This window comes from Chinchilla lanigera, unplaced genomic scaffold (assembly GCF_000276665.1).
Source record: "Chinchilla lanigera isolate Chin_1 unplaced genomic scaffold, ChiLan1.0 scaffold00041, whole genome shotgun sequence".
Taxonomy (NCBI): Eukaryota; Metazoa; Chordata; class Mammalia; order Rodentia; family Chinchillidae; genus Chinchilla; species Chinchilla lanigera.
Window position 1 is genome coordinate 18,135,526 of NW_004955442.1, and position 26,815 is coordinate 18,162,340.

General features: G+C 50.7%; 3 protein-coding genes across 10 annotated transcripts in view; 2 read left to right on the forward strand and 1 right to left on the reverse strand.

Moving 5' to 3' along the window:
• Positions 1-14,444, forward strand: part of Arvcf (armadillo repeat gene deleted in velocardiofacial syndrome) — a 40,549-nt gene extending 26,105 nt beyond the window's left edge. Inside the window, exons 17-18 of the mRNA XM_013517789.1 lie at positions 12,701-12,768; positions 12,908-14,444. Of these exons, the coding sequence (XP_013373243.1) occupies positions 12,701-12,757 (57 nt within the window). The 3' untranslated portion in view covers positions 12,758-12,768; positions 12,908-14,444. The remainder of the gene's footprint in view (positions 1-12,700; positions 12,769-12,907) is intronic.
• The window catches only part of Comt (catechol-O-methyltransferase), a 21,872-nt gene extending 5,244 nt beyond the window's left edge, over positions 1-16,628 (reverse strand). The window contains exons 1-4 of one of the 2 annotated variants that reach the window (XM_005391754.2): positions 16,535-16,628; positions 2,813-2,977; positions 1,602-1,887; positions 377-570 (exon numbers count right to left, since the gene is read on the reverse strand). In XM_005391754.2, the coding sequence (XP_005391811.1) occupies positions 377-570; positions 1,602-1,887 (480 nt within the window). In that variant the 5' untranslated portion in view covers positions 2,813-2,977; positions 16,535-16,628. The remainder of the gene's footprint in view (positions 1-376; positions 571-1,601; positions 1,888-2,812; positions 2,978-16,534) is intronic. The other variant, XM_013517802.1, reaches the window with a different exon arrangement.
• Txnrd2 (thioredoxin reductase 2) overlaps positions 14,535-26,815 on the forward strand; it is a gene marked incomplete in the record, with an annotated part of 55,716 nt that continues 43,435 nt past the window's right edge. The window contains 5 exon segments of one of the 7 annotated variants that reach the window (XM_013517794.1): positions 14,535-16,287; positions 20,404-20,472; positions 23,660-23,716; positions 24,164-24,308; positions 25,188-25,262. In XM_013517794.1, coding sequence (XP_013373248.1) covers positions 16,128-16,287; positions 20,404-20,472; positions 23,660-23,716; positions 24,164-24,308; positions 25,188-25,262 — 506 coding nt within the window. 7 annotated transcript variants of the gene reach the window in all.

The following is a 26,815-nucleotide window of genomic DNA, read 5'->3' on the forward strand; positions in this document are numbered from 1 at the left end:
TTTTTTTTTTTGTCTTTTTGAGACAGGATCTCACTATGGAGTTCAGGCTGGCCTTGAGCTCACTTTCTAGCCTAGGCTGGTCTCGAACTTGCAAGATCTTCCTGCCTCAGCCTCCTGAGTGCTGGGATTACAGGCGTGCACCACCACGCCTGGCTTCTTAGTATCTGTTTTGAGCAGGGTCTTATTAACTTGTTGAATTGCCCAGGTTGGGCTCAAACCTGTAGTCCTGCCTCAGCCACCCAGGGTATATCACTTTGCTTGGCTGGGTGCTCAGTTTTTGAACTGAGTTCAGGTGTGACCTGGGTCTTTCCCTGCTCACCTAGGCCCCTCTGAGCCTCAGTGTTCACATCTGTCACCTGGCTCAGGCAGACCATACCTTGTCCTGCACGCCTGCGAAGTCCAGCATCTGTTGGGTGATGGCACTGTAGTCGGGGTTGATCTCCATGGTGAGCAACCGCCCAGCAGGTGGCAGCAGGCGGGCTATACGCACAGCTGAGTAGCCACAGTAGGCCCCCAGTTCCAGCACCAGGGAGGGGCTGTGCTCCCGAATCACAGCATCCATGATCTCACCTGCGGGGTGTTTGGGGCGGGTGTGAGCACAGGTGGACAGAGGGGAGCTCAGCAGCTTCATCCTCTCTGCATCTAGCAGCAGCCCCTTTCCTCCCCATCCTTTCTACCCATTGCTGGAGAGGGTCTTTTTTTGTGGGGGGTGGGGCAGGGGTTGAGATGGTTTTAATACCTCAGGCTGACTTGGAAACCACTACTGTAAGCCCAGGCTGGTCTGGAACTCCAGTGACCCTCCTGCCTCAGCCCTGAGTGCTGGGATTACAGGCATGTGCCACCATGCCTGGCTGGGGAGGGTCTTTTGCCTACCCAAAGGCCCCAGCCCCAAGGACCTGGTCCCACTACACACACTCATGGAATTCCCATGGCACCCTGGGCCTCCATGCCTTTGTACATGCCAGTGCTTATCTTTTTCACCTTGTTGACTCCCTCAAGTGTTATGGGCTCCAAGGAGACTGGAAAGAGGGCTCGAAGTCTTGCCCCCAGGAGCCAAGTGTAGGGCAGGGGTGCAGCACAGCACATTTATGCCCAGGTCAGAGTCCACTGCCAGGGGCGGGCCCAGAGAACCTGCCTAACTGGTTCCCAGCCAGGTCCCATGATACAGATCAGGCAGAAGTCTAAGGGGAGCTGCACACCCTCATACCCAGTGAGCGTGAGGCCTAGTGGAACCCTTGAGGCAGGGTCTTGAGGCATCACCAGGGGCCAGTGTCCACAGAGATGTCCCTGGCAGGGACTTTTACAGAGCCTGATTCAAAACCCCAAGTCCCTGGACAGCGGCCTCAAGCACCAGGGACAAAATGTACAAAGCACGTTTTGTCAATTCTCCCTCTTTGCCCTGTGGGACCAGTCCTAGCAGAGCTCTGCAGTGGGTACCCAGGTCTCTGGACAGTCTCTGCCTGGCCTGTGGCTCAAGCTTCTGATAAGCCAAGCACTCCCACCAGAGCATGTCCCACACTTCCTAACTGCCCCTGGCAACAGCACTCTCTTGTAAGGTCTCTGCCGCCCTGCCCTGCCCTGCTCTGCCCCAGGTCACCCACCTTTGTTTTTGCCCAAGTTCATGGCCCATTCCTTCTGTGAGCAGTAAGTATCGATGGCCTCCAGCACACTCTGCGGGTCCCCAGGCTTGGCATGCTGTTGCACATGGCGCAGGATGCGCTGTTCCTTAGTGTCACCCATGACCAGGTTTCTGACGGGCTGCACAACAAGCTCGTACCAGAATATGAGTAACATGCCCCAGCCCCAGTGTCTTAGTAGCAGCAGGAAGGCCAGCAGTGCAATGCCCAATGAGGCAGCTGCCAACAGCAGAGGTGGGGCTCCCAGCATCTGTAGGGTAGGGGTGGAGCATAGAGTGAGAGAAACAAGGTAGGCAGGGTAAAAGGGAGTTTGGACAAAGGGAGAGAAGGGGTGGAATGAGAGAGGCTTAAGTAGTCCCGGCCTTTCCTGACTTCACCCTGTTCTCAGTTTGGAGGCCTGTCAGTACCTCCTTGTGCTCATGGAAGGCCACGGTTCAGAGAAGCTGGCTGCATGCCTGTTTCCTGACTGGGTGAGAACCAGGTGAGCCAGCCTCCCCAGGCCCTCCAGCACCTGTGGACAGAACAGGTGTATGTGTGCCACTGGTGGTTGTGCATTGAAGCCTGCAGGGGCACAGTGGATGCCAGTGGACAGAGTACCTGCCCTGGTGCTTTCCCAGTGACAGAGTTAAGGTCAGGCCATCTCAGAATGTGCTGGGTCAGCATAGGGTTACTTCAACTGGAAGAGGAAGTGCAGGCAGGCAGGTCGTGTGGTCTTGTTTTTTTGTTTGTTGTTTTTTGTTTTGTTTTGTTTTGAGACAGGGTCTTGCTATGCAGTTCAGGCTGGCCTTAAACTCACTTTCTATCTCAGGTGGGCCTCGAACTCACAGTGATCCTCCTGCCTCAGCCTCCTGAGTTTCAGCTAGGATTACAGGCATGAGCCACCATGCCCGGCTAGGTCATGTGGTCTTTCCCTACCCTCAGCAGGCTAGAAAGATTTCTTGAGAATAGTGTTCTCCTAGAACCAAGACAGAAAAATGGCCTGAATCATCAGAGACCTGGTCACCCAGGCCATGATGTGTTGGGAGTCGCTGAAGCTGGAAAGTAATTACACGCGCAGGACGAAGCCAGCCCAAGAACACGGGAGCTCTGAGAACACGGGAGCTCCTCGAAGCACGTAAACAAGCCGTTGTACCTTGTTAACTGATTGCTGGGCAGCGAGGTGGAGATTAACTAACCTCTTGAGGGTATAAATAAACGCTCTACTGTTCTTGGTCAGGGTTCCCCTTCCTCTGCTCAGGAGAGAGGCTCTTCACCTGATCGCAGCTTTTTGTCTCTTGCCTATGTTTTCCTCGTTCTCACCGCTGTTCCTTCCCGGGGTGCAGCAAGAACCCAATGGATCCCTACAATGATGAATTTGAATAAATAAATTTGAAGTAACCCTTATCTTTACTAGCTTTACTCCTGCCCAGTATATCTACAAGTGACGTCACTAGAATTTACAGCCCAGAGATTGTCCAGACATTTGTCTTAGTCCTTACAAAGTTATTATTCTTTGTCTAAAAAAGTATAAACAGATTTCACCATTTCTTCAGAGCTTATGATCGCATGAAAATCCCCAAGTGCATGTGCAATTAATGATATTTGCACTTTTTTTTTTTTTTCCTGGTCCTGGGGACTGAACCTAGGACCTTTACACTGAGCTACATCCCTAGCTCTTTTTTACTTTATATTTTGAGATGGGGTCTTGCTGTGTTGCTAAGTTGCATGGGGTGGGCTTGAACTTTCAGTCCTTCTGCCTTAGCCTTCCAGAGTGCTGAGATTATAGGCCTGTGCCACAGTACCCAGCTTTTCTCTTGTCCTTCAGCCCTGTATTATGGGCTTCCTAGAACCAGTCAGACAGCCCTCAGGGGAACTGTAGGAGATTATAGGCATCTCTCCTTCCCTTAAAGTCTGGGATGGGGGCTTCTCTGCCCTTGCTGAGGTAGGACATAGCTTTGGCCCTCAGACCCTCTAAATCCATACAAAAGGTCTAGGATGTAGCTCAGTAGGAAAGCACTTGCTTAGCAACGTATGAGGCCCTGGATGGTTCCCCAACACCAAAAGAAGCAAAGAACAAAACCCCACTGAGGGTGGGTGGCCAGGACCCAGTCAGATAGAAGCCAGGAGAACCTGGCTAGCATGGAGCAGAGTTCACAGTGCATAAAGCAGAAACCCATGATTCAGCCAGATTCCAAAATGGGAAAGGACACAAGACAGAGGAACTTGGAGGCTTCCACTAGGGGCCTTGTGGTCGCTCGAGACCCTCTTCTCCAGGGAGACCATTTGAGGGCAATCTTAGGACTCCCAGCCCCATGGTAGTTGGGAGAGAGAGGACACTCAGAAGTCAAAGCAGAAGATAAACAGGAGAATGAAGGCCCTGCTCCAGTAGGGGAAGTGTGGGCACCCAGACTTCTGGGGAGCCTAGGCCATGGGGCCTATTTACGGAGTGGATATGTGATCAGCAGGTCTGTGCACGTGTGCTCACACCCTGCTCTGCCCACTGGCATCTGTTGGCTCACTGATCTCTGGAGCTGCTTCCTAACCAGGCTCCTACCCTCTAGCTACAAGAAAGCTCTGGCCTCCATTTGTCTGAGCCCAGCAGCCAAGGGGAAAGAATTTGTGAAGGTTCAACTTTGCCTGTATCATTAATATAACCATAACCTAGGGAAAGGGACATGACCTGGAGTGGCTTCAACTAGGGACAGGGAACAGTCTCTCAGGTCTTCATGTCTGCACTGCCCTGTGGATTATAGTGGCTTCTGTGCCAGCACCTTTTGAAAAGCAAAAGAAAGGAACCACTTCGCTCAGGAGGGCCACTGACAAACTTGGCAGTGACACAGAGGACAAAAGGCTAATTACAAAGAACACATACAAATCAATAAGAGAGAGAAGATCCAAGAGAACAGTGGGCCACCGCGGCCAATGTGCAATGTACGGGCAAAGACTAAAAGGCTGTAGGCAGGCAGCCAAGGGAACCGGGTGCAGGTCTCCGAGTCAGTGTGAGGTGTCCTTGCCTGTGGTAGGCTCTGGGTCCTGCTCACCTCTGCAGGAGGGGGAATCATGCCACCTTCTTAGCTTGGTGTTGAGCTGCTAGAGCTCCAGGTCCTGCACGGTGGCAGGCAGAGCACCACGTCTCCTAGACATGGCGCTAGAGGAGATGGCAAGGGAGGTTAAGAACAGTCTCTTTGCTGGGAGGATGATGATAAGAAGGGAGAGGTAACATGGAGGACCTTTTTCCTAACACACACCTGTGTTGTTTTATTTATCTACTATCCTGTTTGTTTTTTTTTTGTATGGGGAATCGAACTCATGACCTTGCACTTGCCGGACAGGTGCTGTGCCGCTAAGCTATATCCGCGGCCTATCTACTATCCATTATTTTAATCTATTTATTATTACTAGAAATAGTATTTGATGTGATAATGAGCCATTTTGTTTTATTCTCTGTATTAAAAAAAAAGAGCCGGGGATATAGCTCAGCAGCACAAGCGCCTGCCTGGCAAGCACAAGGTCATGAGTTCGATTCCCGCTACCAAAAAAAAAAAAGGAAGGCAAGTAGGCATGGTGGCATGCACCTGTAAACCCAGCACTCTGGGAGGCTGAGGCAGGGGGATTGTAAATTTGAGTCTCACCTGGACAACTTACTGAGGCCCTATCTCAAAATTAAAAGTGAAAACAAAACAAAAAAAGCTTGGGGTATAATTCAGTGCAAAGGGCCTAGGTTCAATCCCTAGCACCACAAAAGAGGGGGCACTAGGGTGTAGCTCAGTGGCAGAGCACTTGCCTAACATCCCTGAAACTCTGAGTTAAATTCCCAGTACTACTAAACAAAAACCTAGAAACTGTTTCAAATAAATATCCAAGCCAGGTGTGGTGGTGCGCACCTGTAATCTGAGCACTTGGGAGGCTGAGGCAGGAGGACCGCTGTGCGTCCTAGGCCAGCCTGGGCTACACAGTGAGCTAAAGACCAGCCTGAATTACAGCGTGAGACCTTGTCTCAAAAAGCTAAATAAATAAGTAAATAAATATCCAAAGTAAAAAGGGATATTAAACAGCAGATTGCTTGCTAAGGTCCTCAACTGTAAATTTCAGTCCCCATAACATACGAATTGTGTAAGAATTTGGTGTAAATTTCTAACTGCTAGATCTAGCTATTCATAAATGTGCAGGGACCAAATCCTTCAGGGCCTGGTAGAAGGGAGCAGAAGAGAGGAGCCACACCTGCAGGCAGGGGTGCTGAAGCCCTACTTCTTCTCCTTAGGAGGGGACTGCTGCTAGGACAGACCAGGTATCTCCAAATAGGCTGGAGTGAACCACATGCCCACCAGCACCACCAGCACCACCTGTGCCCCATGCCCATGTCCCACCAAACCCTCCTCACCCTCCTGAGCAAGGAGCACAGGAACTTACTCAAGCCCAGTATCCCCAGCGGAGCTTCCCTGGTTGAAAGGTGGATTCCCAGCATGCCACCAGCCCCAGGCAGTGCCTGGGTAAAGAGCTTCACCTTCTACCTCCATCTCATCCCAGAGTCCTGGGATTCTCCTGTGAGTGTGAGGCACTGAGGCCCAGGGTAGAGGGCCTGGTTGCCATAGTCCACCAGCCAGCAGAGGCCGCTGCACACGCTGCCTCCTGAACGAAGGCCTTGCCCTCCTCCTTGTGGGGCTGCCCTGCGTGCAGGGTCCCGTGCTCCTGGACAGTCCTCCTCTGCTTTGCCCAGCTGTGGGGAGAAGAGGGGTAGGGGCCATCCCTGGACAGACGCTGTCCACAAACCGCCTAGGGTTTGGCACAATAGAAGAAATTACGAGTGAGGGAACTGGGGGGAAGGGGGCGCTAAAAACAGAGCCTAAAGAAAACCACGTGGGAACTGGTGAAAGGAACCATCAGAGCTGTGCAAGTGCTCCTCTCCTTGGATTCCTGCCCTTCTAACTTCCACAGAGAAACTGAACAGCTCCTCTCGCTTTGGGTCCCCTCCAGCCACAGCTCTGGGCTCACAACTCGGGCTCTATTGGGATTAACTGCTCATGAGCTCTGGGCATGCGTGGAAGGGCTGGGCCATGACAGGGGCCACCACAGAGAACACCTTTATATGCTGATCATGATTGCATGAAACATTAAGGAAGATACCAAGAAATGAAATGGAATAGAAGACTCAATATTGTTACGATGACAACACTACCCAGAACAACCTACTAGTTTAATGCAATCTCTGTGAAAAATCCCAAGGGCATTTTTTTTCAGAAATAGAGAAACCATCATAAAAAAACCCTATGAAACCATACCCATAGGCACACACCTATAATCCTAGCACTTGGGAGGCTGAGGCAGGAGAATCACTGTGAGTTCAAGGCCAACTTGGGCTACATAGTTCAAAACCTGCCTTAACTAGATAGCAAAAGCCTGTCTCAAAAAAAAAAAAAAAGAAATTCCTATGGAATCTCAAGGGACGCTGAATAGCCAATCTTGAAAAAGAAGAACAAAGTTGGAGGACTAAGTGAAATAAACACACAAACTTAAATACCAGATGGTTTCTCTTATATAAGAAATACAAAGTAAAAATAAATCAAAAAGAAAAATAAATATAGATAATAGGAGGCAGAGTGAGAGAGAGAGTGAGAGAGAGCTTCTGCAAATAAGAGGACCAAGAGATGGAGGGAGGGAGGAAGGAGGGGAGGGTAAGAGGACATAAAAAGAACTAAGATGTATTATGTACTTATACCAACTCCCCTTGAATGTAATTGTTATGTACTGCAAATAGGTACTAATGCAAATTTTTAAAAGTTGGAGGACTAACTTTTTTATTTAAAACTCACTACAGAGCTACAGTAATTAGAACAGTATGGTACTGGTATAAAGACAAATATACAAACCAGAGGAGTGGAATTGAGAGTCTAGAAATAAATCTTCATGTCTATGGTCAAATGATTTTTGACAAGTGTGCCAAGATACTCAGTGAAAAAGAAAATCTCTTCAACAAATGGTGTGAGGGCAACTGAATATCCACATGCAAAAGAATGAAGTTATCCCCTGCCTTACACTATATACAAAATATTTTAAAAGCAACACTAAAACCCCTTGAAGTGTACCAAAGACCTGACAATAAGAGCTAGAACTGCGAAGCATGGCAATGTATGCCTGTAATACCAGCACTCAGGAGGCTAAGGAAGGAAAATTGCTGCAAGTTCAAGGTCAGCCTGGGCTACATGGTGAGTTCAAGGCCAGCCTGAACTACATAGAGAGACCATCTCAAAAAAAAAAAAGCTACAACAACCAAAAAAATGTAAAGCTTGAAAGAAAATATAAAAGTAAAGTCAGTGATCTTGGATTTGGCAAAACATAGGAACCAAAGAAAAATAGGTTGGGCTTCATTAAAATTAAAAACTTCTGTGCATCTAAGAATACTATCAAGAGTGGGACACAATATTTGCACATCAAATCTGATGAATGTTCAATATCCAGAACACATAAAGAACTCATACAACTTAGCAAAAAAGAAAAACAACTTGATTTAAAAATGGGATTTGGGGCTTGTTTATCATGGGTTCAGGGGTATGTTTATCATGTACAAGGACCTGGGTTCAATTCCAAGCACCACAAAAACAAAGCCAACAAAATCTCTCACCAAAGACAGCTACACACTCCAAAACGGCTATCCTTCCCTGCCACGGTACTAGGGGTTGAATTGAGGCCTTCACACTATACTATAGACCCAGTCTCCCCACTACTTTTTTTTGTCTTTTTGAGACTGTCTCACTATGCATTTAAGGCTGCCGTCAAACTCTCCTCAGTCTCCCAAGTGCTGGGATTATAGGTATGTACCACCATGCCAGCTTAAAATAGCTTTTTTTGCCCCCAAAGGAAAATAACAAGTGTTGGTAAGGATGTGGGGACATTGGAGCCCTTGTGCACTGCTGGTGGGAACGCTGGTGGGAGGAGTTCGACAGTTCCTCAGAGATTTACCTTATGACACAGCAATTCCACGTCCAGGTGCACACCCAGGAGAACTGAAAGCAGGGACTCAAACCGACACTTGTTTATTCATGCTCCCAGCATATCGTTCATAATCGCCCGAGGGTGAGCAATGCTGTTACTCATTCTGTGACATGGACGAACCTCAAGATCTCACACAGGTGAAATAAACCAGACACAAAGGAACAAATACTGTTAGATTTCATATTCCTGGAATGCCTCCAAAAGGCAAATCTACAGAGACAGAGATTAGAGGCTACCAGAGACTGAAGGGAAGAGGGCGAGGAATTATTGCTTAATGGGTGCAGAGTTTCTGTTTGGGATGAAGAAAACGTTTTGTAAACTGTGGTCAAGGTTACATAATACGGTGAATGTGTGCAATGACAGAAGAAAAGTTAGATTTTTGTCCTATTTACAAAGATCAAAGTACACTCTACAGAGATAAGATGTTAACCAGCTAACAGCTAGCTGCTAGCAAAACCAACAAAAAGACCCTGTGTGTGGAACCCTGGGCTGAGAGTGTGGCTTAGGGAGTACAGTGTGTGCTTAACATATGTGACATCCTGAAGCCTGAGTGCCCCCACAAAAGAAATGCCTGGATGTTCAAACCTTGACATCTTGATTTGAATTCCATCGCTGCCAACCAGCAGGGCTGCTGCAGACTGTTCACATATAAACTTTCTGCACTTTTAACCCTAACCAATCCAGAAGCAGTAAACACTTCTCCTTACAGACTATACACCCAGAGTTTGCCTATTTTGAATTATCCTGCCCTTCCTATCTATGGCCAATGTAGGCTACAGTGCTTTCTTTCCCAAAGGTTATTTGTGTGGGGGGGGAGGTATTGGGGATTGAGTCTAAGGCCTTCACACTAAGCTAGTTTATTGTTTTTGTTTTTTGTTTTTTGTTTTTTTCTTTTTGAGACAGGGTTTCGCTATGCAGTTCAGGCTGGCCTTGAGCTCACTTTGTAGCCCAGGCTGGCCTTGAACTTGCAACAATTCTCCTGCCTCAGCTTCCCAAGTGCTGGGATTACAGGTGTGCACCACCACACCCAGACTGTTTGTTTTTTGAGTCAGGGTCTCACTGTGTTGTTTAGGCTGTCCTTAAACTCACTATGTAGCCCAGGTTGGCCTCAAATTCAGTGATTCTCTCTCCTCAGCCTCCTGAGAGTTGGGATTACAGGTGAGCTATTTTATTTTTTGAGGCAGCATCTTGCTAAATTGCTCAGGCTGGGCTTGAATTTATAATCCTCCTGCCTCAGTCTCCCAGAGTGCTGGGACTATAGGTGTATATGACCACACTTGGCTCCTCCCTAAAGTTTATGAAGAAAGCTCTCGTCCAGTGGACATTTCCTAACTGCTACCTGGCCCTGGTGCTGGGAGTTAGGAGAATTTGTCCCAGCTCTTTGGCTTTTCTTTTTCTGGCTAGCATCTGCCATGGTTCAATAAACCCTTTTATTTTCACAGTTCTCTTGGGGAGTCATGGCTTAACATTCCAATGAGTTGTACACTTAGGAATGATAAATTATAAATTCTCTATCTTTTACCACAATTAAAAACAAAACACAAGAGTACAGCACTTGCCTCACATGTGTAAGGTCCTGGATTCATTCCTAGCACAGCAGAAAAAAAGAAGAAAAAAAGAAAAACAGTAGTGGAACAAAAACTTTAAAAACAAACCCTACACTGGCTCTCTCTGTTCTAAAAAGGAAGAAAAGACATGCCATTCCTGATAAGGAAGTAAGACTCAGAAAACTACCGCAGCATTCTGCTCCCTAGGGGTCCCAGGCACTGAGATGGCCTCTCTCAGCCAACTGGAGCTGACCATGCGGCCTACCTGTGCCCATTGGTGCCGTGTGCCCCTCGAGGGACGCCCACCTCCCTTCCTCATAGCAGGGGAAGCGGCCATCTTTACTATAGCAGAATCTGCCCACCCCACGCTCTTCCTTGCTGCAAGCCTTTGCCATGTGCAGCCAGTCGCAAGAAGGGATGTGTCACTGCCATTTCTGCACAGATGGCACCAGACCTGGGCAGTGGGCTACAAGAGCACCCCAGCAGCCCCGCCTTCCTTGCCACAAGCCCATTGAAGTAGTCTCTCTCTGAGACCAAACTCTGAGCTATGACCTCCCTTGTCTCCCGTCACCATTCGTTTTCCTCAAGACCCAAAGGAGGCAATCAAAATGCCTGGCAGTGGCCCAGGTGTGGTAGCACACGCCTGTGTTTAAAAAAAAAAAAAAAAAGCAAGCCTGGAAGTTAGCAGAGTGTGGTGACGTATATATAGTCCCTATGATGTATGTATAGCTATTTGGGAGGCTGAGGCAAAAGAATCACCTGAGCTTAGCAGTTCAAGGCCAGCCTGAGCAACATAGTGAGACTCTACATTAAAAAACAAAAAAGGCTTGGGTGGAGGCCCCTAGCCACCCTCAGGTTAGGAGGTCCGGGTGGGTCACTGACACCCTAGGCCAACGTTCTGCAAACCTTTGTGGTAAAGTGTTTTGCTACATCCATGCTGACACAGTCAAACTTCACCAAGGCCTGCCCGCTTCCGCACCTAGGCAGGGTGGGGTGGGGGACTCTCCCGGACCCCACTCCTTGCTTGCTCGAAGACATGCTCAGCAGCTCTGGTGCTCCTCAGAGTCGGGAATGGAGCAGCAACACTTTTGAGGACATCCCAAAAGGAATGGGTTCAGGGGGCCTAAGTCACTGCTCCTGCATGTCTGTGTCCTCCCAGGCCTGAAGGGTGCCCAGGGTAGAGTCTTCCTGTGCTCCATGCCCACCAAAGACCCTCAGAGCTTGTCTGTGTGGCAGCCACCTCCCCCAGGACAACCTCTGGGCCCCTCTGTTGCATCCCACCTTTGGGTGCCTCCGGCCGCTGTCTATAAGTACTGCGCGCTGATTGTGCCGCTGGAGCGTCCAGCATCTGCTCAGCTGCTGTCTTAAAAAGGAAAGAGCTGCAGGAATAGAGCTGAGATGCTGTGCACGCCAACGGCACTTGCGCTTTTTCTGTACAGGCTGTTGCTGGCCAGGCCACTGCTGTCTTTTCCAGCGCCAGGGGCCTTGAGTCTGGGTTTTGCCAGGGCCGCTGCTGCACTTTAGCAGCTCCCTCCACCCTCACTTGCTAGTCCCATGAGCACTGTCTCCTCAGTACTGGTAGCACTGAACTGTCTGTAGACAGAGGCTGGGAGAGGAAGCTCAGAGGCAGCTCTGGCAGGCAGGGCAAACACAAGCTTAGCCTTTGGGGCAGGGCCATGGGAGTTGGCGCTAAGCCCATTTCCTCTCCTGTAAAATGAATAATCACCCCAGGTCTCCAGCGTGGTGGAGGGCAAGGCTCAGTAAGAGTCTATATGAAGTCTAACGTTTGCCTGCCATGAGCAGGTGCAAAGGAGCCCAAGGCAAAGTGGGTATGGTGGCACACACCCGTAATCCAAGCACTGTGGGAGGCTGAGGCAGGTGGATTGGAAATTTAAGTCCAGCCTGGGCAATTTAGTGATTCACTGAGACCCTGTCTCAAAGTGAAATACAAAATTTTTAAAAATGGCTAGGATTAAAAAAAATAAAAATAAAAAAATAAAAAATAAAATGGCTGTGATATAGCTTCTGGGCTCAAAACCCACTACTGGAAGAAAAAAGGAGGAAGAGGAGGGGAGAAGAGGAGGAAGAGGAAAAAGGAGAGCAGGGAGGAGACAGAGAGGGGAGGAGGAGAAGAAGAAGAGGAAGAATAGCCAAGTATGGTGGTGCACGCCGTAGTCCCAGCACTGGGGAGGCTGAGGCAGGAGGATCGTTGCGGATTCGAGGCCAGCCTGGGCTACAAAGTGAGCTCAAAGCCAGGCTGAACTGCATAGTGAGACCCTGTCTCAAAAAGACAAAAAAAAAAAAAAAAAAAAAAAAAAAAAAAATGAAACGAGGAGCAGGAAGAGGAGGAGGAGGAGGAGGCCTGGAATCTTAGGCATCTGCAGCAGTCCTAGAGATCGGCATGCTAGCCAGGCTCACATTTGCTCCTTTCTGGCTCTCTGTGCTTTGTAGCCAGTTCATCACTGCTGTCCGCTGGGAAGTCTTCGCTCTCACCTTTACCATTCCCTAGGTGACACTCAGCTGTTTTTATTTATTTATTTTTTGCAGTGCTATGGATCGAACCCAGAGCCTTACATATGTGAGGCCAGTGACCTACACCCCTAACCATGGCAGAGGTAAGCAGCTGCCTCCATGAGGAAGGGAGCCAGGTTAGCTGTAGATCTGATCAGAAATAGTCCTGAACGTGGCAGGTTGAAGCCACACAGCTTGACATGAACCTCAAAGAACTGATCACCATATCAAATGATCTTTCAGGTAATCCTCACACTTGGAGCAGCCCTGAGGAGGTCACACAGGAAGTCCTGCAGAATTCCTACACTTTCCTTACTGTGCTCCAGGAAATAACCATGACAGTGACTGAGATATCTATGCTGCCATCACCATGCACATTCAGACAAAAACCCAGAAACCCATCAGCTTGCTACTTTTGTCCTCATTCTACTGTCTAAAAGACACCTAGACATTGACATTTAGAGATCTCCATTTAGAACCCACAAGACTCAAAAAGTGGGTTTACAGTCAGTTCCAACCATTAACCTTTTTTCAAATGTTTCACAGAAACATCCTTCATTAAATGCCAGATCACTTGTACATGCAGCAAATAACCTCATCCTAATTTAGCTTTTTATTCCTTCATGAATAAAAGTTCATGGGCTTCTATTGTTCAGAGGAAAGAAGAATGTCTTGTCTTGACTTGAACAACAGTATCACTAATAAGACTCTCCTTGACCAAAATCTGACCAGGCTCCTTCTAAAGACTTAAACATAGTTTCTAACACTTCAAGGTCACATTCCTATGATGGTCCAACAGCACCCCCATCCCTACCCCCTGGCCAAATGCCTGCCTAAGAAAAATCAAAGTTGTGAGATAATTAGGGACCACTATGGTGGGACAGAAAGCTGGCACAGCAAAATACTATAAACCCCTAGGTACAGTAAACTACTACCTTTAGTAGAATGGCATCTTTCAATAGGCATTTGCTTAAAATGAGACATTTATCAAGAAAAACCTAAATAAGCCTTGTAGCTTCACGTGCTCTTAGTCAACTTAAAAGCAGTATTTCTGAAGGACATACAGCCAGGAAATACATTACCTGATGTGTGGGTTATGATAACAGCTGTAAGGCTCCATTCCAACATGACTCCCCCCATACCCAACCTGTCTGCCAGCGGAGGTATTGTTTTCAGCTCAGCACCAGTGCCCTCGGCAAACACAGGATGTCATAAAAGAGATAAGCTGGAACACAGACTCTTGCAAGCACTTGGACATCTTAAAGCACCTCACACAGGATGCCCCGAGGACTTTGCCCACTGAGGCATGAAACATCCAGAGAACTGTGGCCAGATGTTTATTAAGATCTTCCCACCTAATGTCCCTTGCCTTCTTTCAAGCCCTATAAAAAAGCCCACTTCTCTTTGCTCCCTCCAGATGGCCTTTTTGCCCTCTGTCTGTCTGTACCCAGGCACAATAAATTCCATGTCACGTTGCCTTTACACAGCCTGGTGGTCTCAGCTGGTCTCTGCCTCTTGCTGTTGATTGTAACAGTGAATTGGATTACTTCCCAGAGACTTGAAAGCCACTATCGCTAAAAATCTATTTAGGCCTACAGAAATCTGATGGGTGACTAAAATGGGATAAAAGCTTTGACGTCTCTGTCTTCATAGTGTGTCTCTCCTTTGCTACATCTTGAGCCTTGGGTCAGATTCTACCCAGCTCTGCATGTAGACATTTTGATCATCTAAAAATGTTTAGTCCAAGACTTTTTTTTTTTTTTGTCTTTTTGAGACAAGGTCTCGCTATGCAGTTCAGGCTGGCCTTGAGCTCACTTTTAGCCCAGGCTGGACTCGAACTCGCAATGATCCTCCTGCCTCAGCCTCCCAAGTGCTGGGATTACAGGTGTGCACCACCACGCCCAGCTAAAAATGTTTAGTCCAAGACTTAACAAGGGTCAGCTTGCCCTGTTGGAGCCAACGTGTGTTTTTGCACCGCCCCCCTTTTTCTTCCCCTTATTCTTTGTGCTGCTTTAGAAACTACAAAAGCCTAAACACTTAAAGTCCTTTGGCCCTATCATAGGTCTTTCTTTCTTTTTTTTTGGTACCGGGAATCGAACTCAGGACCTTGTGCTTGCCAGGCAGGTTCTTGCGCCACTGAGCTATGTCCCTGGCCCCTGGCCCTATCATAGGGCTCAGACCCACAAAGCCAGATGTTTTGCATAGGGTAATAGCAACAATACTATTCAAAAATTCAACAGCCTCAAGGAAAAGTTTACCGTGAGTACCCAGTGGTCCAAGTCCCTCACAAAAAGATCTTTTGGAACCCTGCCCCTGGCCAATAGAAAACACCAGACTCCAGCCCTCTCCAACAAATCAATAAAAATCTGCTCTTTGTTCTAGGACCAGCAGCTTGGTCACTGTCTAGATTGTTATCTCCTTTCAGTCATAGTCTCACTTTGGCTGAAGCCTCTTTCTCCCCCAGAAAAGCTTTCCCTGTGCAGAAGTGTGTGTGTGTTTGCAATATTTGGCCCAGTCTTGGACCAAGGTCGTAAGATCACATCCTCTAGTACCAGGTGCTAAAGAGATTACCTGTTTATTCCAGCCAACAGTTAAAGATAGGACCCCTGACTCCCTGCTTCTGTGAGAAGATAAGCCCTAGAAGTAAACCCGGGTGTTTCCCATGGACCAACTCTCCCTCCCTAATTTTTTTTTTGTTTTTTTTTGTTTTTTGTTTTTTTTGTTTTTTTCCCGTACCAGGAACCGAACTCACGACCTTGCTCTTGCCAGGCAGGCACTGTGCTGATGAGCTAAATCCCGGGCCCCTTCTTCCTAATTTTTGTAATTGTTTATTTTCTTGCCTCTACTTCTTACTCCCTTATTCCTCTGAAACACTCATTCCCCCTGCACAAAATGGAATGGAGCTCAGCTCTTTCCCCTACTGTCAGCAGTTGCTAAGTAAAATCTGTTTTTTCCGCCTCACCCTATGTCTAGCTGCGTTTCTCTGTGACATGGCGCCCTCCTTCCTGGGCCCGCCTGGTATTCAGTCAGGTCCTATTGTGCCCCGGGTGTGGAGGACATTATTTCGCAATAAAAAGCAACAGGACACCAAAATCCCTGGCTGCAAAAAGCTCAAACGCTCTCTGTTAGGAGGGGACTGGGGTGACTCCCTCTCCTTCTCTGTCATTCCCGTGTGGGGGTGAGGCTTCTGCATATCACCCAGACTAAACGAGGGTCCTGGGCCCCAGATGGCCCCGTCCTGATGAGGCAGCCATTTTGTATAAAGAAAAGGCCCGGGGGTACACCTCAAGGCCTCCAAAAGTAAACCTGTTGAGGAGGTCACCGAAGCCCTCTGCACCGGGGCACCACTGATCCTCTCTCTCCCAGACTCCTGCAACTTTTAAAGCTCTAATTCCAGCCCAAGACCCAAGTGGGACCCAGCCATGGGTCAGCCCACACCCTCGCCAGGTCCTACTCTAGGGATATGCCAACCCTCCAGGTCTGGACTGGCAGCGCCGCAGGAGGCCGGATCTCCCACCCTTGTATTGACCGCCCCCCGCCCCATTCCAGCACAGATCTTCAATCCCCTCCCCAAAAGAAGTCCAGTGATCTTCCCTCGTCCAGAGACATTCCCCCTACTCCAGGTAAGACCTCTTCACAACTGTCCAGATGCACGACTCCCACCCTGAACTCCTCATCCTCGGTTCGACCCTCCAGCCCATATGGGGAGACCCCAGCCCCGCCTGGAGGTCGGATCCCTTCGTGCCGGCCCAAATTCCCCAGCCCAGGGAAGATGCCCGTAGGGTTCTAAGGTCGGGTGCCCAAGGTCAGACCCTCTTCACCCGGGGCCGAATGAATGCCTCGCCCGCAGCCGCCAGCGGGCGCACTCACCTTTCATCCGACCGAGGGACTCGCCCTGGAAGACGCGTCCGCGGCGGAGCAGGCAGCGCGGCGGGCAGCCCCGGCCGCTCAGAGGCCCCGCAGCTATGGCGGCGATGGCAAGGGCTCTGCCAAGACCCGGAAGGCGCTTCCGGTGGCGGATTTGGGCCTCGGCAGGCGGGGTGCGGGGCGCGGCGGGAGGCGCGGCAGGTAGGGTGGGTTTCGGGGTGACGGAGTCCCCACGGGGGTATCCGCGCAGCCTGGAGAGAGTGTCCACGTGGGTTGTCCGCGCGGCCTGGGGGCGGGGGTTTCCCTACGGGGGTGTCCACGTGGGGGTGTCCCCGCGAATCGGGCCGGTTGCCCGTGCGGAGAGTGACCCTGCACACGTGTCTTCGCATGGTTGTCTTGGGTAGGTATTAGACTTGCTTCTAGTCAGGTAGCCCCTTTCTCAGATAAAGAAACTGAGGCTGAGGGGCAGTTCTTGCCTTAGGTTCTCCTGTCAGTACAAATTACAGGCTGCACGTGCAGTCTTTAGGAGTTCGTGACCCCAAAACCTAGTATTAACTGTATTCCCGACCAGGATGATGTCTGAGCTTCTGAGGTCCCCAGGCACCTCCTCCATAAATTCCTTGTGGCTGCACAAAGCAAGTGCTCCTTACTTGGACTTGCACAGGTAGGGAATGAACGAGTCGACCAGAGGAAATCTAGGGGACCTAAGCACGCAGTACATGTGGGACTCTGTGGGTACCCTGGGGAAGGGGAAGATACATTTGTTTCTCAGCCACAACAGGCCATTGACCAAATCAGGATAATCATTAATAACGTCAAGTGATCCGAGCAGCAGAGGCCAGGCTTCGGATCATTCAGAAGGTTCATACCAAACCCTGCTTAGTAGCTTCCCGTGGTGTGGCCAGTCCCTTTCCTCTGCCTGTAGCAGCCAGCCCCGACCCTGGCCCCTGGGTGTAAGTTATAGTGCACCACTCTTCAAGCAAAAAGTGAATGTGGAGGTATGTGAGCAAGGGCAGTCAGGATTTCACAGAGATGGTGATCACGAGAGACAAAGTGCCTGGCCCTTGGCCAGCTGTGAACTTTGGAGGGAAGGGCGGCCTGACAGAGTATAAATGGGCAAAGGCTTTGGGAACCCTGACGGTGAGGATGGCCTTGCAGAGAGCCCCAGGAGGTGGAAATCGAGGGCTGATCTTGTAGTGGCTTTGCTGAGCCCTGGGACCCTGGCCAGGGCACCCCGTCTCAGAATCTCCTTATTGCATCGATGTGGGCATGGTTACTCTTAATATGTACCTGTGGGAAAAAACCGAACACCAAAATAAATTAATCTGTGCCAGTGGAGTCATTGCTCCACCTGGTGGCAGTAAATAAGAGCTGCAGGTGTGATTACAAGCTAACGCCCCCTTAGGTAACCGACCTAAGGGAAGAGCATTTCTTTCCAGCCTGGCAAGAGGCACTGCCACCTGGAGGATTTTGACCCAAAGCCTATGGAGTGCTGGCAGCAAGGGAAACCTTGAGGGCTAGAGCTTTGCCTGGGTGATGAGCTGACAAAGGTGTCAGCCCCAAAGGTGTCAGCCCCAAAGTAGACGCCCAAGTCCCAGTAGGAGTCTCCTTCACTTCAGCCTCACAGCTTCTTTTGGAGCAGGAAGACATCTGCCCTTTTGAGCTTGGGGTGGGTGGTGCTGCCCCTAGTTCAGAACTAGAATGGCAACACTACTGGGATTATCTGTCTCCTGACACCTCCTTTCAGGCAAGAGCTCAAGGAAAGGATAACAGCTGCACCAGAGGCTCCTGGAGGTAGCTGTCCTCAATGGCCAGCCTGCCTGTTGATGTGTCTTACAGGAAGCCATCCTAACCTTCATCACACTTCCCCGGCTGCTGTTTGCTGACTCTGCACTGGGCACGGGATTCAGAGAGGAGAAGAAAATTAAAGGACAGTGTGGTCAGAAGGCAAAAGCAAAACAGAGACACATTCTGAGACCCTGTGGCCAGGGAGAGCAGGACTGACTGAAGTGGGCAAGGGTCAGGATGTGAGGGTTTCTCCCAAGTAACACCTGCTGCCTGGTCCTTCTGCAGAGCAACATCTACCTCACCCACCTTTAGGGTCTGCCCCTAGCTTCAGCAGCTCCAAACCTTCCCAAGAGCCAAAAAGTAGATGTACTTGCAACTGCTCTACTGTGGGTCTGTTCGAATGGCTTATCAGACTGAGAGGGCTCTGGGTGTGCCTGGAGGAGGGCAGCTAGCCCAAGATAAGCCTGCAGTCCATGGCAGCCAGCCTGCCTGTTGCCTGGTGGCAGGCAGAGTAGGCACGGTGCAGGACTGCAGGACAAAACGGCCCAGTGGGAACCCTTCTGTGGTGACAGAAAAGACAGGCTTCTACAATGGAAGGTAGGAACCTTTGCTGCGGCAAAGCTTTGAGGCCCCTGCCTACTGCCAGGCAGCAGGAAAGGAGAGAGGTGGGCCTTGACTAGTAGGTTTGTGCTTCCAGTGGCAACTTCTGCTACCAGTCATCGTTGGTTCCCTGGACCCCCAAAGCCATCAGTTAGGCCTTTTCACAGTCCTTGAGTTGAACATAGAATTGGGTGTGCTTTGGATTGGCTGTGACTCCATCCTTTCCTGTATGCATGTACAAATGCCAGCTGCTCGATAGAACTTAGGGTGAGTCCAACTGTGAGGTCAGCCAGCTGCAAGCCGCGGACCTTTTTTGGGCTCTAGGTCTGAATTCCCGTGGTTCACAGGCCCTGTCTGAGCAGCCAGTGCTACTGAGGAGCATGGGTGCTCCAGTGTACTCTGTGTCCTTGCCAGGCCAGGAAGGGTGGGCCTTGACTTCCTGCCAGGCCAGGAAGGGTGAGGTGGCTGCAAAGATAGGTGCATCTTTCTCACAATAAATACTAGGCTTTAATGCTGGTGGGTGAAGATGCCCCAGCCATAGGTGGCAGGCCTGGTTTTGTCACAAGACCCCTGGGCCTTGCTTTGGAGCAGTGGCCAGGTCCAGATACCCTGGGAGAATGGCATTTTCAGCCGGTTCATGTCTACAGAGAGACTGACAACACTGCTAGTTTATACCCTAGGCCCTTGTTACCAGTCCTTAACCTTCTCTTATTCCCATGACTGTTCATTTTCTATTACTTCTATCATTTCTTCCTTGATGAAAGAGTAGCCTGGTCCTTGGTGCTTTGTGTCCCCAACCGGCTCGGTTCAGAGCACTTAACCCCCCTCTTCCCCTCTCCACTCTGTTTCTCTTCAACCTGCCATCTCCACCCCACCCGCTTGGGGCTGTTCCTTGTTTGCTTTCCAAGGAGTAGCTTGCAGAGTAAGCATATGATGCCTCCTGCGGGGGAGAAGGGCTCTGGCAGCCCACTGCGCCACTGTGGGTAAGCAGGGAGGATGTGAGCTTCCTCAGGCGAACCCGAGGCAGCCCTGTGCCCAGCATCCCTTCCCTCCCAGATCTTACTGTGCAGCCCCGCACCCTGAAACACATGGCTTTCATGTGGCAGGGACTACACTGTTCTTATTTACTGTAACAGAGGGTCACCTTTATGACTGAAGGGAGCATGCACTCGAGGAAAACATTTTTCGTTCTGTGCCTGGCTCAGAACTCTGAAGTTTCAAGTTCTGAGAAGTCCTGCTGGGTATGGGGGAGGAGTGCAGTTTGCAAAGGTGGTAGGTAACATGCTCAGCAGACAACCTTGGTACACGCTGCTTGGATTTTGGATTTTGCAGATCTGTATGGAGTTACTTTCTGCAGGGTCTCCCTTCCTGAGAAAATAGATCCCATACCATGTTTGACCAGACGGAGCTTCTTGCCCTTTGGAGGTGGCGGAGGACACGCTGGGTCTGGCTCCTTTCCGCCTCACTGCTCATCTCTTCCCCAGCAGGACAGCAGGACTACGATCTCCTGGTAATTGGAGGAGGATCTGGTGGCCTGGCTTGTGCCAAAGAAGGTACGTATCTTGAGTCCGGTGTCCCTACTTGCATGGCAGGGCCTCCTGGAGAAGGCAGTTGTGTGGGGATGGGTCTGAGTGTCTGTGAGCAGAATGCATTCCCTTGGCAGCTGCCCCGCTAGGGTTGTCCCAGCAGCCCCCTTGCTGTCCTGCTTCCCACGGTGGCCTGATGAGAGGCCACAGCAGTGCTTCGGTTCAGAGCACAGTCTTCGCTCATAGCAGAAGCCCCCAGGTCTCACAGGATCTGCCCCCAACTTCCAATCTCAGCTTCCCCATGGTCTCCCCAGTCTCCTTGTTGTTCTGCATACACTTCTGTGAGCTCCTGTCCTTCACCTCACCTTGGTCACCTGCCCTGTCTGGTTTGCCTGCCTGCCTGCCTGCCTGCCAGGTTAGTGGTGGAATTGTCTCAGCTCCTTCCAGTCCTTGCTGCCAAGATGGCCCTACTTAGAACTGCACCCTTCTGCTGCCCAATCTTTGTCACCGGCTCTCCTGTCCTTGTTGTTAGCGCTTGTGCCTTCTGCAGGATTACAGTTGGTTCTGCAGGTCATGTCTGGGTCTCAGCCTGGGACTCAGTGGGTGTTCAGCAGGTCATGGTGGGTGAACAGGCTGGGTCCAGATGCATCTGGAGGCCTGACCTTGCAGTTCATTGATAACCCTGAAGCACATCTTTAGAACTCTGTGTAAGGGTTCCCTGTGGTCTCCTTGGGCTGTGCCTGGAGATGCTAAGAAGGCAAGTGTGGGTGAATGGGGAGGTGAGTTAGATAGGGGTGAGGTGGGGCCCAAATGAGAGGGCGTTGACTAAGTGCTTTAATGATGAAATGGTGGCTTTCTAACATCAAGTCCTGGATTTTAGAATCATAGATGGTATCAAGGAAATGCACTCTCCACAGCTTGCTTGGAGGGACTGGGGGGAAGTCCCCAAGCTGAATGGCATCAGCACGGAGACATGGGGTCAGCACCCCACTCGGTCCTCAGAGCTGTGCCTGGAAATGGACAGCACAGGTGTGGAGAATGGCCACATGTCCCAGTGGTGTCCCTTTGGCACTATCTGCCGTAGTAGTTTTTTTTTTGTTTTGTCTTTTTTGAGACAAGGTTTCACTGTGCATGCCAGGCTGGCCTTGAGCTCACTTTGTAGCCCAGGCTGGCCTCAGACTTAGGACTAGATACATGTGCCACTCTGCCTGACTGTACTGGTTTTTTTTTTTTTAATAATAGCTTTGTTGCGATATAATTGATGTTAAGTAAACTACATATTTAAATCAAAAAAACTTGAAGTTGGGTACAGTGGTATGTACCTATAGTCCCAGCTACTCAGAAGAATCACTTGAGTCCTGGAGTTTGGGACCAGCCTGGGTAATATAGTGAGTCCTGTTTCAAAATAAATAAGTAAAAAATGTAAGTAGGAATGTGTGGCACTGGTTTTCCAGGTAAACAGACGTCAAAACTTGTCAAATTGTCCACTGATATTTTTTACTTATTTATTTTGAAACAGGAATCACTTGGTTGCTTCAGGTAGGAGGGTAATTCTTTTGCTCAGTCGTGGTCAGACATGGGCATTCGGGCTTGGCGTTCTGACAGCTCTCCTCAGCCTGAGCTTGAGCGTGGGAATCCTTTCTTTTTTTTTTAAATTTTGAGACAAAGTCTTGTTACATTGCTCAAGCTGTTGTGAAATTCATGGTCCTCCTGCGGTGGCTCCTCCACTTCACTAGAATCCCATTATTAATCATTTGAGCCAAGTAGGGTTTTTTGTTTGTTTGTTTTAAAGAGGAAAGGTTTCTTTAGCTCACAGTTTGTAAAGGTTTCAGTCCATACCGGCTGGGTCCAAGGCAGGGAGACATGCCAGACAGGCGTTGCAGAGGAGAAACAGTTCATCATGGTGGCAGAAGACAGCAAAAGCAGTGAGAGCGAGAGAGAGAGCTGTTTGTTTGTTTTTGAGAGGGGGGGTCTTGCTATGTAGTCCAGGCTGGCCTTCAGCTCACTATGTTGTCTAGGCTGACCTTGAACTCGTGGCAATCCTCCTGCCTCAGCCTCCCGGGAGGAATTACAGGCATGTGCTGCCACACCCAGCTGCCAAGTAGGTTTTTAGATGAACTCTTGTACAACTTTGTTCTAGTCTTGCTTTCTGACAGCCATGAATCTTCCATAGTCTGTAATGTTTCAAACACTTAGGAATCCATGAGGCTTAAGCCCAACATGCTTTTGCAGGTGGTCAAGTCCAGGGTCTAGGGATTGCCGACACAGTGCCAAGGTGAGCTGGAGGGAAACTCTGCTTTGGGCCCTGGGTAATAGTGTTTTTGTTTTTGTTTTTGTTTTTTTGAGACAGGGTCTCGCGATGCAGTTCAGGCTGGCCTTCAGCTCACTTTGTAGCCCAGGCTGGTCTTGAACTCGTGATGATCCTCCTGCCTCAGCCTCCCGAGTGTTGGGATTACAGGCGTGCGCCTCCACACCTGGCTTCAGGCCCTGGGTAATAGTGTCAGAGTTGGTCTCAGAACTTGGGACCTGTGGCTGTGGGTGGCCCCGCTCATGCTGGGAAGTACCTTCATGATAGGGAATATGGTTTGGACAGGGGGCAGGTGGACTCTGGACCTGCTGTTTCACTTCTCCTGAGCATTGTTTCCTTCACCTTGAAAGGGCAGCAGCAAATGCCCACCTGGACTGTGGGCAGAGGCCCCATGAAGTACTCACCATTTCTTCTCACTGAGGGGAGGCAGGGCCAGTGAGAGGGGCCTGGGCCTTCCAGTGGTCTGGAGACCAGGGGGCCTCTCCCAGGTGTGGGCTGCTCCTGGGACACCTCTCTGCATTCTTGGGATGGGCACGGGCCCTGTGCTGAACATCTGGGCCTGGAAGTAGGTGGGGCAGGAGCTGCAGGGGATTGGTCCCAGTGCTGCTGTGACGGCTGGCATGAAGGCTGCAGTCTGAGGAGGCCTGAGGATTCCTGCCTGTGAGCAGCACAGCTGACTGGGTAGTGGGGAGGCCAAGAGCTGGGTGCAGAGCTAGCGGGTAGCATGGCCTCATGGGCCAGGAAGCCAGGCACATGGGAAGTCACTAGCTTGGCCGCTGTGTGGATGGCCGCTGGCCAGGCCCCTTCTCATCCTCTGGGCCTCATAGGCCCTGGAAATCCCATTCCCCAGCCCCAACTGCGCCAGCGTCCTGCTGTCCTCACCTGTAGCTTTCCTTGTCGTTCCAGCTGCTCAGCTGGGAAGGAAGGTGGCCGTGGTTGACTACGTGGAGCCTTCTCCCCGAGGTAAGCAGCACCCAGTGGCTACTCTGTGTCCTGCAGTGGAGGGGCCGGGGGAGGGCGACCCAGTTTCCATGCAGATAGTACTGACAGCAAAATCATCTGTCCCCCTCTGTTCAGTCTCCTGAGTGTCCTACTTAATTTGTAAACTTTTAGGACTTTATACTGTCATTTCTTTATTGTTGTAAAATGACTCTCTAGTTTTGGAGAGCAAATTCCTATGGGAGACTCCCCTGGGCCCTGTGTGAGTTGCCGCCTGCCCACACTGTGAAGGCCCTCTAAGCCTGGGAAGAGAACAGGAAGCCTCTTGTATTCCCCGAATATGAATTCAAACGCGACTTTCCAGGGCTCGGTTGCCGCTCGGTGGTGGAGCCTTGCCTGACGTATGTAAGGCTGCAGGTTCAATCCCCGGAACTGCAAAGAACAGAAAAATGCGCTCTTTTCAATATCCAGGCACAAAATGGGGCCTCGGTGGCACCTGTGTCAACGTGGGCTGCATCCCCAAGAAGCTGATGCATTATGCTGCGCTGCTGGGGCACATGATCCAGGACGCCCACCACTATGGCTGGGAGGTGGCCCAGCCCATCCAGCATGACTGGTGAGAAGCCCATGCCACCAGGGTTCTGGTTCTTTTCTGGTATCCTTGGGTAGAGGAGGAGATTTATTGTCTACTAACTGTGACCCGGAACAGCTGTAAGACAGGGGCTCGCAACTGAGCGATGCTCTATGCCTGCACCTCCCGACACTTGGCAATGTATGGAGACACTTTTGGTTGTCACTGGGGTGGGGGGAGGGGGAAGCATTTGCTACATCTTCTGAGTAGAACCCAGGGATGCTGCTGAACATCTTACGGTGAGTGCGTAGGCCAGCCCTGCCAAGCACCATCTGGCCCAAAGGCAATGTTTAGGGCAGAAAGTTGCTTGATTAAGCTTTTTTGAGAAGGAGACTGATGCAGGTGATGACATATGACTCTGCTCAGAGCCCATGCACAGGTGGCTCAGTTTGCAGACAGGCTGTGACCTTGTGGACACAAGCCGCTAAGTCTGAGTGGTTGTAGGCCAAAGGCTCCATTTCCTGAGTGCCGAGGTCCACGGCCCCAAACCCTGGTCAGAGGTGGTGACAGCCCATGGGGATGGGTATCACATTGTACCCCTTTATTTATTTGTTTATTTATTTATTTTTAGTCAGTTAGTTAGTCTTTTTGAGACAAGGTCTCACTATGCAGGTCAGGCTGGCCTAGAGCTCACTTTGTAGCCTTGAACTCACTGGCCTTGAACTCGCAAGGATCCTCCTGCCTCAGCCTCCCGAATGCTGGGATTACAAGTGTGTGCCACCACACCCAGCTACATTGTACCCCTTTAAGCATACTTCTCTTTCTCAGTATTTCTGTAAAGACACCACTTGCATCTGTCGTGTATTGTAAATCTCTACAGCTATCACTGTTGTGGCTTTTACATTTTGGTTTGTATGTCAACAGGAAGAAAATGGCAGAGGCTGTGCAAAACCATGTGAAGTCCTTGAACTGGGGCCACCGTGTCCAGCTGCAGGACAGGTACTGAGGCTTTGCCCGTCTTGGCGGCGGTGCAGTGTGGCCCTCGGCAGGGCAGGCTGCTCTCCTGGCTTTCCAGAGGTCCTGTCACATTCGGACACGCACTTCCTGCCGGACTGTGTGGAGCACGCCCTGGCAGGCTCAGCGCCAGAGCAGCTGTAAAATGGGAGTGGGGGCGGGGGATGCAGACAAGGCGTGCACAGGGCAGTTGCTATGGGAAGTGGGGTGCACCCTGTAGGCCCAGAATTGAGCAGAATCCAGCAGCAGGGAGAAGCAGAGGATGGACATGTTGGGTGAGTGGCTGGGGCCCGGGGAGTGAGAGGGGCAACCAAGGCCGGGATGGCCTTCAAGCCTGAAGGGCGTGGTTGTTCCCAGGCTGACAGGGCCAGTGAGAGGCCAGCCCTGTGGCAGGGTTCTTTAGGGAAGTCCCTGTTCTGCCACGGCTGTGGGAATAGAGCTGGGGAGCTCCAAGTCGGGCAGCAAAGAAGAGCTTCAGGCACCATCTTACAAACCTGTACCTCCCTCCTCTCAGCTGCTGCGTTGTGAGCCCCAGCCTCCCGGCTCCGACACCACGTACCCCCACCTCACAGTATGCCTTCCAGCTTCTGAGGTGTGCGTGGAGCGCCCTGGTGTTTCCTGCTGGAGCACGAGTCCCTGTCTGACCCTTCCAGCCTGGGACCACCATTTCTGTCCCTCTTGGAGATCCCCAGGGCAGAGGCTGAGCCTGCCTCACCTGACACCTTCTTCTAAGGGTTGGCACTCGCCTCAGACCCAGTTTGCTCCCAGGCTGTAGCTCTGCTCTTTGTCCCCGTGGAGATGGTGGCCCTCCGAAGTCAGGGATCTCACCTGTGCACCTTTGCTTGGTCCCCTGGGATCTTCCTAAGGCTCCATAGCAGGTGGCAGTTTTGTGCTCACTCGAGCCGGGGAAGCCGGCCCCTGCCCACTCCCTGGGCTTCCCCAGCCAGTCCTCCGCCAGGGAGCTAAGCTGCTTTGTGCTGCAGAGATTTTGTGTCTTGCCTCCTCTGTGTGGGGTTCTACGTTCCTGAGTTTGGTTTGCTGGGCCAGTGGGCTCAGGGCTCCAGGCAGGTGTCTGGCAGGCCCCACCCCAGGCCAGCTCCACGGCCACCTTCAGAGGGACTCTCGGGGACTTGGCTGTTGCTACTTTGCCTTGTTACGAGTAGTGTTCATGGATGTCATGTGTCTCTCGCATGGCTGTCACTGGTGACCGGGATGAGTGAAAGCACTTCCTGCAGTAGCTTTCTGCAGCCCCGAGGGGTGCTGGGATTGAAGAGGGAGAAGACAAGAGCAAAGGGAGGTAAAGCTGTCCCCAGAGCACTGAGACCCCACCGCTGCACCGTGGCCTCTGTCATTACAGAGCGGGGGTCATTTCTCCATGTTATGGTTTGAGTCTGTGTGTCCCCCCCCAAAGCCTCAAGCGGCCATGGGGCAGGCTTTTAGAGTTTGATGGGTGTGAGAGCTACACCCACCCTGGGGTGGATAGTTTGCATATGTAAGGAAGAGGAAAAGAGTGCTTGAGGCGATTCCTCCCCCATCCC